The sequence below is a fragment of the Diorhabda carinulata genome, chromosome 12, assembly GCF_026250575.1.
Source record: "Diorhabda carinulata isolate Delta chromosome 12, icDioCari1.1, whole genome shotgun sequence".
NCBI lineage: Eukaryota > Metazoa > Arthropoda > Insecta > Coleoptera > Chrysomelidae > Diorhabda > Diorhabda carinulata.
The window spans coordinates 2,604,048-2,617,364 of NC_079471.1; the positions used below are offsets into that span (position 1 = coordinate 2,604,048).

Sequence of the window (13,317 nt, forward strand, 5' to 3'; positions counted from 1 at the left end):
CCTCATGACGCCCACTTGGATTTACATTCAGAGGACACCCTTGAACATATTAAAAAAAATCCCAGATCTTGGTCTTAATGTCAAACATCTTCGCGAAGTTGTTTTAATTGTGAACAAACGCGGCACCCATTTTGCGCACAGCTTTCTCATGTTCAAATTTTCAGTTAATACGTGATTTAAAACACAATTTATGGTGTTGCCATTATCGACATCCGAGGAAAGTAGATTAATTCAAACATTACCTTTTTACTTCATTTTGAATAAAATACTTTTTGATATAATCTCGTTGCGAGCAGTTCAAGATTTATGTAATTCAAAATAAAAGTTATTTCGGTATTAGATAGATTTGGATACTGTCTAATGGACTTTATTAGTCATAAATAATTTAAGTACCACATATTTTTCATATTTATATTATATACAACATTGTAAATTCACGCTGTCACAACATAAATTTGAAATATTTGTAAATTTATATATTTTGCATCAATAAATTAGAAAATCTGAAAGTAAATTAATCATATTACGAATTTATCCTCAATTAAAAAGTCGTATGGTCATGGTAGATTAGTTTTTTGACAAGTTACCAATATTAGAGACCAAAATTACAAGTTTACTGTTGAAAAATAAACTTCAAAAGATATTCTACAGTGAAAATATTTTTATTGAAACTGTTGTTATGGTGTAAAGCAATCAATACATAAAGCTACTTGCATCTGATTCAACTGGAAGATAATTTCCAATATTTACGAAAACTCTAACATTCTTTGGAACCCTGCCTTGACTTCTGTACAGTTTTTACAAATATTCTGATCGTCTTTGACTACGTAATGACCACAGACTACTGTTTACTCCCATCCCAGCGCAGGGGATACGTTTCGAACCAAGAATTTTGCAACTTTCTTTGAGACTTACAGAAAAAGTTCGAAATATTTGAATTTTAGCGTCTTTCTTCTCGACGCCACTGAATGAAATTCTTTTCATGAAGACCCGCATTACGCGATCGATTATAAAGTTAGTCGACTGTCAGACGCGACTTTTATACGTTATTCGACTCCGCTATACCAGACAGCATCGTCAGTACAATTTTTTTTTCGTTCCGAATCCTTAATGAAGTTATATAGTCATTCGTAAGTGTGAAATGCCACTATTAATTTGAAAACACGTCTCGAAAATTTCAAATTGTTTTGAAATACGATGCGTAACTGTTAAATAAAAAAAATTGACGCCATAAACATTTTATTTTGAATCATACTTAATATTGAATTAAATATATATATCTCCAAGGGTATAATCCATTCGAAACACTGCTGGAAGTCATCGTCTGAAAGCTACTTCATAACTCGAACTTTTTAAAATAAATTTCTCCTTGGAAAATAGATAGAAATCGCAAGCCACAAGATCTGGTGAATATAGAGTCTGAAATGCTGGATTTGGTGACACGTATTGTCTTGTTGATGTTGATAACTCATAAAATGTCTTCTCGGTCATGTTGAAAACGTTTAACCAACACCTTGAAAGCTACAGCAATGAATCTTGTCATTAATTGACGGATGTTTCTAGGGCAGAATCCACTGGAACATAGCATTGTATATCTAAGACAACTAGCGACCTTTGAAGATGGCATTCGTTTTTGAAGCTTGTTTTAGTAGAATTACCTGCCACAAAAATTGAAAAAACAGCTTTATCTTATCTTTTTTAAGATAAATTCAGGTATCTGGATATGCGTCAATAAAATTTTTAGATAACCCCTACATAGTTGATGAGAAGAAACCATATTTTCCTCTAAATATACCGTCGCATATATATACAAAGAGCACACGAAAATATAATATATGTGAAGATGAAACAAGTTGGTAGAGATCTAAAAGAAATGCTCTGATAGATGTTTCTATACAAATTGATGACCACGACATGTCGAATCGATGGACCATCCACCATAAAACCCTGATTTGGCACTTGTTTTTGTAATTATTCAACATTAGAAGAAAATAACGGTTTTAATACTAAATCGAACGCATATATTTCAATGTTAGACCTAAAATATAAATATATCAACCCTCGTTTGATACGACAGGTTTTAATAACCTATAAACCTTTTGTGTTTCCTTATTTTTATATACATTATCGACAAACCGAACTTCCTATAAATGACCGTGCGTTGAAAAATAAAAGATTTCTCCATTAAATTTATGGACGCTTTACTCAAAATGACAAAAAAGGTGAATAATCGCTCATAAAATCCAATATAAAACTTTTTATTTAAAAAGCTGCATTGCTGTTAAGACGCGATAAGTATATTAAAGCTCGTTCATATGGTGAAAAATCGAGGCATCAAATGCAATGACAGTGTTTGACATTCGACAAAAAACTTTATGAATAGTTTCCAACGCGAACGAGAGAATCAGCGCGAGCGCGAACGTAAAGCTGTGTCCACACTATGTTGATCGAAAATCGTCCGACTTTCGGCCTGTCCGCATTGGCTATAAGGACGTGTCCATCGATGTTAAATGTTAAAATGCTTATGATTAATAAAATCAGTGATGCTGCTACTGCAATTATCATTTCCACAGTTGGTAACCAGCTGGATCGCCCAAGGAGGTTTTGAGTCCGTGCTCAATTTGGAATACCGAACAAAATTGTCGTCCTTTGGTTCAAACCGACCTGATTCGAATTCGATTCGGCTCGACAAAACATGGTTCGACGAACTCGGGCGACACATCCACACTTGATCGACATAGTGTAGACACAGCTTTATATAGTTGATAAAAGTTATAATATGGAGCGAAATAAAGCAAATTTGGGACATAGGATTAGAAGTATATATCAAAGATACGTAGAATGTTATAGATTTTGTTATTAATTGTTTATATTCATATGAAAACCGTTATTATTTACGAAACGCCCTCTGTAGTAGTTGTATGTTTGTTATCACCAAAATTGAACAGTCAGAATTCTCCGCAAACCATTTCTCCGAGTTTATAGAAGAGTTTCTGATTGTTTGAAAACGTATTGCTATGGATTGTATACGGCGGTAAGGTGCAAAAAGTTTTGTAGCTAATAATGTTTTTTAATGGCTTATTTCCAATAAACTGGATCCGCGTAAAAATAATATTGACACTTATTTAGGATAAAATCAATATTAATTTTCGAAAATACATTGCGGTGCTTAACGGAATTATGTAAATAACATCGAGTGCGATTAAAGCGAAATGTCTCAATTCCGTTGAAATTAAATATAAATACGCTAGCTTCAATGTCAAACTATTTTTAAACGTTCGCACAAGCTAATCAGAACGGAGGTGGTTTTCTGTTGAAATATATTGAAATCATCAATGTTCGAACTTTTGTTAGGCAAAAGTTACACATTTATGGCACGAAAAAAAATTTATAAGCGTCTAGTGGAAAAATATACACAGACAAATAAATTAGGCAAATTATTTCACAGAATTATAGTAATCAGAAACAATTTAAAATCCTCCGAAATAAAAATTTATGGGCTTGGATTTATATAGATGGAAATTAATGAAAAACTGAAGAAAATTCAATGGATATTGATAAAAATTAATGAAGACTGAAGAAGATTGATGAGAAAATGAGAAAAAAATCAATGGAAAGCAATGAGAACATCAGGCAACTCAAGAAAGTAGACGAAAACCAATATAACCAATGAAAATCGATAAAAATCGATGGATATTTATAGAAATCAATAAAAAACTGAAGAAAAAAAAAGGATATTGAACAAGATTAATAATAAACTGAATAAAAATCGGTTGTGAACAATGAGAACCGCAGACAACTTAAGAAGTAGACGCAGACCATTGAAAATTCAATAAAAACTAATAGAAATCGATAAAAATCAACGAATATTGATCGAAATTGATGAGGAACTCAAACAAACTCAATCGATATTGATGAAAATTAATGAAGACTGAAGAGAAACTGAAAAAAATTAATGGAAAGCAATGAGAACATCAGGCAACTCAAGAAAGTAGACGAAAATCAGTAAAACCAATGAAAATCGATGGATATTTATAGAAATCAATGAAAAACTGAAGAAAAAAAAAAGGATATTGAACAAGATTAACAATAAACTGAATAAAAATCAGTGGTAAACAATGAGAACAGCAGACAACTCAAGAAACAGACGCAGACCATTGAAAATTCAATAAAAACTAATAAAAATCGATAAAAATCAACTAATATTGATCGAAATTGATGAGGAACTCAAGCAAACTCAATCGATATTGATAAAAATTGATGAAGACTGAAGAAAAACTGAGAAAAATTAATGGAAAGCAATGAGAACATCAGGCAACTCAAGAAAGTAGACGCAAACCAGTAAAACCAATAAAAATCGATAAAAATCGATGGATATTTATAGAAATCAATGAAAAACTGAAGAAAAAAAAAAGGATATTGAACAAGATTAACAATAAACTGAATAAAAATCAGTGGTAAACAATGAGAACAGCAGACAACTCAAGAAACAGACGCAGACCATTGAAAATTCAATAAAAACTAATAAAAATCGATAAAAATCAACTAATATTGATCGAAATTGATGAGGAACTCAAGCAAACTCAATCGATATTGATAAAAATTGATGAAGACTGAAGAAAAACTGAGAAAAATTAATGGAAAGCAATGAGAACATCAGGCAACTCAAGAAAGTAGACGCAAACCAGTAAAACCAATAAAAATCGATAAAAATCGATGGATATTTATAGAAATCAATGAAAAACTGAAGAAAAAAAAAAGGATATTGAACAAGATTAACAATAAACTGAATAAAAATCAGTGGTAAACAATGAGAACAGCAGACAACTCAAGAAGCAGACGAAGACCATTGAAAATTCGATAAAAACTAATGAAAATCGATAAAAATCAACGAATTTTGATCGAAATTGATGAGGAACTCAAGCAAACTCAATCGATATTGATAAAAATTGATGAAGACTGAAGAGAAACTGAAAAAAATTAATGGAAAGCAATGAGAACATCATGCAACTCAAGAAAGTAGACGAAAACCAGTATAACCATTGAAAATCGATAAAAATCGATGGATATTTATAGAAATCAATAAAAAACTGAAGAAAAAAAAGGATATTGAACAAGATTAACAATAAACTGAATAAAAATCAGTGGTAAACAATGAGAACAGCAGACAACTCAAGAAGCAGACGAAGACCATTGAAAATTCGATAAAAACTAATGAAAATCGATAAAAATCAACGAATATTGATCGAAATTGATGAGGAACTCAAACAAACTCAATCGATATTGATGAAAATTGAAGTAAAATTAATGGATACTGATGAAGATTGACGAAAAACTGAAGATAAATCAATAGAAAGCAATGAGAACATCAGACAGTGGAGTTCTTTTGATGTTGACGGTTTATAACTTGGTTTCAAATCTTCAGATACCTTATCGTGCTGACTAGAACAAATCCCGGGGTGGAATCCTGACTTAATGATCGATTTGGACGATTTTGAATAGCTAGTAGGATAGATGTGTGTTAACAGAAGACAAGTTTGGTAATTTGTTTGAGTTAAACAAAACAAACGAACAAACATTTGTAAAACTAGAAGCTTAATGGTTTCTTTATAACATATTACACCCTTTCGTGGTTCAGTCTGTCGTAGTTTCTACACTAATTTGTGATGTTACTTGTTGTTGTTATATAGTTCAATTTACAACATACTTTTTCTCCACAATCTCTAGAATGTAGTAGCAGACACTAAAAATGAAATTGGTTACTTCCATGATGAGAAATGTTTTCCTCGAGGGTGACACAAAAAGCCGTCATTAAGAAAGTGTTCTTAAATTCCCATTTACGCCAAATACCATGGTCGTTATGTTCTTAGTAAGCTGAAAATATTTTTCCTCTTTTTATTTCCGCGTAATGATCCCTGCCATTGTAAATGTCAAAGTATTAATAAACGAGATGCATTTGATGAAATGAATTAAAATTGCATTGTTAGATTAGAATTTCTGACACTGATATCCAATTAATTATATTATTATAAATATCAGTAACAAATAATAGGAAATGATAATGATGGTATATGTGAAAAAACCGTTTACAATGTCAGGGATTCATACAATTATGTTGATTTCTTCATTGATGAGTTTATTCGAACTAATACAACAACAAAAGTTCAATTTATTAATTGAAAAATTAATGAATATTGGAAAAAATTTATGAGAAAGTTAAGAAAAATCGATGTTTAGCAATAAAAATCAAAGAAAATTTAAGAAAGCAATTGAAAACCATTGAAAATTTGGTGCAAACTAATGAAAATCTATAAAAATTAATGGATATTGATGGAATTTATTGAGAAACTGTGGAAAAATCGATGAATATTGTAGAAAATTAATGAGGGAATAAAGAAAAACATATGGTTAGAGAGAGAGAAACGCTTTATTGTCAAAAAATTGTTACAATTTGTACACAAAAGACTGTAAAAACTAAAAAACTAACATAAAAATAACTAAATAAAGATACAAATAAAATAAAATTTCAATATACAGAATGAAAACCGCAGAAAATTCAAGAAAGCAAACGAAAATCATTGAAAATTTGATGGAAACTAATTAAAATCGATAAAAATCAATGGATATTGATAAGAAACTGTGGCAAAATCGATGAATATTGGAGAAAATTGATGTGAAAATAAAGAAAAATCAATTGTATCAATGAAAATCACAGAATACTTGAGAAAGCAAACGGAAATCATTGAAAATTTGATGGAAACTAATTAAAATCGATAAAAATCAATGGATATTGATGAGAAACTGTGGCAAAATCGATGAATATTGGAGAAAATTGATGTGAAAATAAAGAAAAATCAATTGTATCAATGAAAATCACAGAATACTTGAGAAAGCAAACGGAAATCATTGAAAATTTGATGGAAACTAATTAAAATCGATAAAAATCAATGGATATTGATGAGAAACTGTGGCAAAATCGATGAATATTGGAGAAAATTGATGTGAAAATAAAGAAAAATCAATTGTATCAATGAAAATCACAGAATACTTGAGAAAGCAAACGGAAATCATTGAAAATTTGGTGAAAACTAATTAAAATCGATAAAAATCAATGGATATTGATAAGAAACTGTGGCAAAATCGATGAATATTGGAGAAAATTGATGTGAAAATAAAGAAAAATCAATTGTATCAATGAAAATCACAGAATACTTGAGAAAGCAAACGGAAATCATTGAAAATTTGATGGAAACTAATTAAAATCGATAAAAATCAATGGATATTGATGAGAAACTGTGGCAAAATCGATGAATATTGGAGAAAATTGATGTGAAAATAAAGAAAAATCAATTGTATCAATGAAAATCACAGAATACTTGAGAAAGCAAACGGAAATCATTGAAAATTTGATGGAAACTAATTAAAATCGATAAAAATCAATGGATATTGATGAGAAACTGTGGCAAAATCGATGAATATTGGAGAAAATTGATGTGAAAATAAAGAAAAATCAATTGTATCAATGAAAATCACAGAATACTTGAGAAAGCAAACGGAAATCATTGAAAATTTGGTGAAAACTAATTAAAATCGATAAAAATCAATGGATATTGATGAGAAACTGTGGCAAAATCGATGAATATTGGAGAAAATTGATGTGAAAATAAAGAAAAATCAATTGTATCAATGAAAATCACAGAATACTTGAGAAAGCAAACGGAAATCATTGAAAATTTGGTGAAAACTAATTAAAATCGATAAAAATCAATGGATATTGATGAGAAACTGTGGCAAAATCGATGAATATTGGAGAAAATTGATGTGAAAATAAAGAAAAATCAATTGTATCAATGAAAATCACAGAATACTTGAGAAAGCAAACGGAAATCATTGAAAATTTGATGGAAACTAATTAAAATCGATAAAAATCAATGGATATTGATGAGAAACTGTGGCAAAATCGATGAATATTGGAGAAAATTGATGTGGAAATAAAGAAAAATCAATTGTATCAATGAAAATCACAGAATACTTGAGAAAGCAAACGAAAATTATTGAAAATTTGGTGGAAACTAATTGAAATCGATAAAAATCAATGGATATTGATGAGAAACTGTGGCAAAATCGATGAATATTGGAGAAAATTGATGTGAAAATAAAGAAAAATCAATTGTATCAATGAAAATCACAGAATACTTGAGAAAGCAAACGGAAATCATTGAAAATTTGATGGAAACTAATTAAAATCGATAAAAATCAATGGATATTGATGAGAAACTGTGGCAAAATCGATGAATATTGGAGAAAATTGATGTGAAAATAAAGAAAAATCAATTGTATCAATGAAAATCACAGAAAACTTGAGAAAGCAAACGGAAATCTTTGAAAATTTGATGGAAACTAATTAAAATCGATAAAAATCAATGGATATTGATGAGAAACTGTGGCAAAATCGATGAATATTAGAGAAAATTGATGTGAAAATAAAGAAAAATCAATTGTATCAATGAAAATCACAGAATACTTGAGAAAGCAAACGGAAATCATTGAAAATTTGATGGAAACTAATTAAAATCGATAAAAATCAATGGATATTGATGGAAATTATTGAGAAAATTTATGAGAAAATGAAGAAAAATCAATGATTAGCAATGAAAATCATAGAAATCTTAAGAAAGCTAACCTAACCAATGAAATTTTAGTAAAAACTAATGAGAATCGATAAAACATAATGAATATTGATGGACATGCAAGAGAAACTGAAAATCATGAATATCGAAGAAAATTGATGAGAAAATAAACAAAAATTAATTGGATAACAGTAAACTTGATGAAGCAAACAAAAATCATTGAAAATCAATAAAAAACAATGGATATTGATGGAAATTATTAAAGAACTGTGTCAAAATTAATGAAAATTAGAGAAAATTGATGAGGAAATAAAAAAATCAATGATTAGCAATGAAAACCGTAGAAATCGTAATAAAGCAAACGAAAACAAATGTAATTTTAGTAAAAACTAATGATATTCGATAAAAATCAATGGATACTGATGAAAATTAATGAGAAACTTAAGCAAAATCAATGGATATTTGGTAAAATTGACGAGAAAATTGATGGTTAGTAATGTAAACCGCAGGAAACTCAACAAAACAAAACAAAAACCAATTAAAATTCAGTGAAACTGATGAAAATCGATAAATATCAAAGGCTTTTGATGAAAACTGATGAGAAACTGGAGATATTGAGAAAAATTGATAAGGAAGCGGGGAAAATCAATGGATATTGGAAACGACTGCTCAGAAACTGAAAAAAAATTAATGAAAAGCGATGAATATCCAACTTCTAATCTTCTGACCCAAACATTTCAAGGATTAAATAGTTAAAAGTCTCGTACTACTTTTTTAATCGCTTTTCTATAAACATAAATAAATGGAGGCTTTTCCTAAAGGGTAAATATCCATTTTCAAATCATTCATACTATTTTAGTATATCAACCATTAGGGTAATCACGATTTGAAACGATGAATAGATAGTTGGATGGTTTTGATCATCACAACTACCTAAAATTCCTTATAATAACGTTAGAGCTGAAATGCTGAATCAGTAAATAATTAACGAGGTATATGGATCAATTACCTCAAAGCCGGAGAGCTTCGGAAATAGAATCAGGGGCGGTGTCGGAGACTATGACGATATAGCGACAATATTTCTAATTATAAAAGGTTTATAACTAAGTGAATTAGTTTATATGAACGTGTCTAACACGAGCATGTTTCGAAAGCGTTTTCTTTTAATGAGGATGGATTTGGAAATGTTCCAAGCAAGATTTTTATACCAAATTGAAAATATGAAGTGTCTACCAATAAATCCAACATCGAACAGTTTTTTGAGCCGGTTGTTTTGGTAAAAAACATCTCTAAATACCAATTTGAGCAGACGATTTGGACAAAGATCTCTGATGATCAAATTCAATGGAGTTTCTTCGCGATTCTTGGATTTGTCAACACATTTGATCAACCACTATGACGCTCATCTTGGTAGCTCTATTTCCGAAACTTTTCCTTCGTAAATGAGAAAGAAGAATCACCCAGAGCAGAATCGAGTTCAACTGATGATGAACTGAAGTATTTAAAAAAAATTGTAACATATCAAAACGACGATGAAGACGATGGCTGCCAAACAAATAATAAGCAACGTGACATCTTCAAACTTGAAACAAATACTTCAAAGATCTTTCTAAATTAGATTTTCGCTATATATAGAACAGGATGAATAGTTATGAGGCCAACAAAGTAGAAAGCTAGTAAAGAATTTAGAATGTAGAATCAAAATAAAAGATTTTTTTGATGGTATCTCTTGATGGATTAGAAATACAAAATAAAAAGGAAAAATTAATGAGAATCTTAAAACAGACGATACCTAAAGTACATTTAGAAGCATTGAGAAAAAGATTTAGAGCAAATATTCGAAAATAGAATAAACAAGGAATCCAGAGGAAGACATGGAAGTGCAACTTTTAAACAAAACATTTTTATTTGAAATGAAATTAAAAGGGGGTGAATTTATGATGGAAACCCCGATACTAATCAAATCATTTACACCGTTTGGCATTTAAACTGATTTCACTAATAGAATCAAGGAAACTCTAATTGTTGTAGCAGATTTTCAGATGAATTAACTTGACAAGAATTATTTTGTGGTAGATTTAACTTCGGAATCGAAACTAGGAAGTTTTGGTAGTTTGTAACAGACATGCGTTCAACTTGTCAAAGTTACCGCTATATATTTTGATCAAAAGATTTAACGAAAACTTAATATTAACTGGTATCGAATAAATTTGATCCGAGGTTATTCTAGTACAATACATTTTGTTGAATACTGTTTCTTTGAAGGTTGTAAATGAGTGGAATATAAGAAAAAATACGCTATCATACTTTTTCACTGCCAAAAACGTAGAAGATTTATCTCTTCAACAAAATTTAACAACTTGTAGTATCGCCATCAAATCATGAAACAGTTTAAATTCATTGGATAAGCTGGATATTCATGAACAAAAGATTTATATCGGGCGATGAAATATCTTGGTGGAAGCTTGATTAAGTGATATAAAAAATTACAAAACACGGATTGATTCCACGAAAAATTATGGTGTACGTATAGTGGAAGGTATTGGACAATAAAATCGATCTAATGGGTCTCATCGGGACGTGCCACAGATGTATGATTCGTCAAGAACCGACTTATGACTTATTATGAACTTACCTTACCAAAATAACACATTACATCATTTTTTCGGAAGCAAACAGGATGAAATACCTTCAGACTTTTCCAGACATCCACAACAATTTATGTTTAAACTATTTTTGTGATAAAACTAAGCTAAAACCCCCACTGTATACCAGGGATATTTGGAACTAAAGATTGTAGCGCCATCTGAGCCTGACTTTTGAATAAATTCATCGTTGAAACTTGCGAGATTATGTGGTACACAAAACTATCTCAATTTCGCGATAATTAAACTTCTTTCGGAGTTTTTACTTTTCTTGGAGCCAATGTAAACATTCGTGAAAGACGTGCGAACAATGTTTCACTGTGTTTGAAGACATAATTCATGACGGATAATTCACTAACAAACACGTACATTGTTGGTTAACCAGAGGTTCTAGCGCCACCTTGAAGAAGCGTCTATCAAACATCAAAATTAACCGTGGGAAAACTTTTTTCATGTTACATAGAAATACTATATCAATATCTTTTCATTTAACATCTAATTAGCAAGTGATAGTTAGTTTCGGAGATATAGTTTGTGATTTCTACTCCGTTTGTGATAAAAAAGCGATCGAAGTATAAAAAATTTAAATGCACAAAGTTAATACGTCATGTTGACACTTATTAGAATAGTTTGCTTCATAGTCCAGCGCAGGTGGCGCTATAATCTCTAGATCCAAGCCATAGACAAAATATTAAAGATAGAGAAAGTGACATAACAAGTGAAATTGTACTATTGGTCGAGAAACACAAAGAGTATCGGTTTACCACTCTCTATCTCCTTCTACTCAAAATGGAGTAGAGAGAGACGTTCGGGCCCACTTGAACAAGATCAAAATTGATGATATTTCACAATTTTATTATAATAGTCTTTCTGGAGGTGCATGTTAACGCTCGATGCTGGCTTAGAACGCCAAACGAGGTCACACGGATCAATTTTGACTGGAGCGCCATCTTAAACTGATGCAGCGTCAATGCTGTTTAGGTTTTTAAAGCTAATATTCAACTCAATAATGTAACACATTGATTAATATTTGTTATTTAATACACACTTTATGTTTATGGGTTAACATACAGAGGTGGTGTATTTAGATGTTTTTAAGCTTTTTAAAATTAAACACTCTTATATTTGACACTGCATTAATTTAAGATGGCGCTTTAGCCACTCGCCAACATGTAAATACACTTAAACGTTCATGTGAGTGTTTTACTCCTTTAGAATTTAAACAAGGGTAAATGTCTATTGGTATACGAGGTCTAATCATAAACTGATGGTTAGACATAATGATATAGCATTGATTTAACCTTAAATTTAACATAAATGGTGAATTTAATTCTTACCTGTGACGGGAGCTTCTATATCTATCATGGTTTTTTCAGCACGGAGCAGAGCAGCTCCTTCATTGATGATCCGAAGCGCTGCGGCTTCATCAATGCGACCTTCTAATATGAAATGTTGTTTCAACGTATCCGGTCGCGGTTTCGCCGTCCGAGAATCGAATACTTCGGCTACTGTTAATTTATTACTCGGTGGAAACGGTACCGCTGGAAAAAATAAGAAAAATTTCGTCAGAATAAGGTTTTTCATCCCAAATTAACCGGGTTTGCCAAAATTTGCTAAAACAAGTTAAACGCAGTCATTTTTATAGGGATTCAAGTAGAACGTCATTCGAAATGCTTACAGAACTATGATTTTGCTTGATTCGGGGATCGTATCAAAGAAATTGCGGTCCATGAATACTTGTAAATGAAGTACCAAGTCTCAGCAAGCTCTACACAAAGTTTTAAGTTGCTGCTTTGATCAATTTTATTACAGTTGAGCTCAAAACAACTTGACTGAGTGAAGTTGTTTGGTCTAAAGAAGAATTAACACCAAATAAGTCGAAAACAGAATGGACGCTGTTTCCGATGACTTGTGTTCATAATTTACAACAATTCAAGTTGTTTCGCTGGGGATAGGAATCATTAGAAGATGACCCACGTGCGGGACTACTTTAAAAAACATTAAATTAGTAGAAGAAGTTATTCTTAATGAACTAAGGAAGT

The 13,317-nt window shown here is 30.8% G+C and overlaps 1 protein-coding gene across 1 annotated transcript in view; it reads right to left on the reverse strand.

Annotated features, from left to right (window-relative positions):
* Nucleotides 1-13,317, reverse strand: part of LOC130900250 (uncharacterized) — a 136,170-nt gene that overhangs the window by 111,067 nt on the left and 11,786 nt on the right. Inside the window, exon 2 of the mRNA XM_057810755.1 lies at nt 12,613-12,816. Coding sequence (XP_057666738.1) covers nt 12,613-12,816 — 204 coding nt within the window. The remainder of the gene's footprint in view (nt 1-12,612; nt 12,817-13,317) is intronic.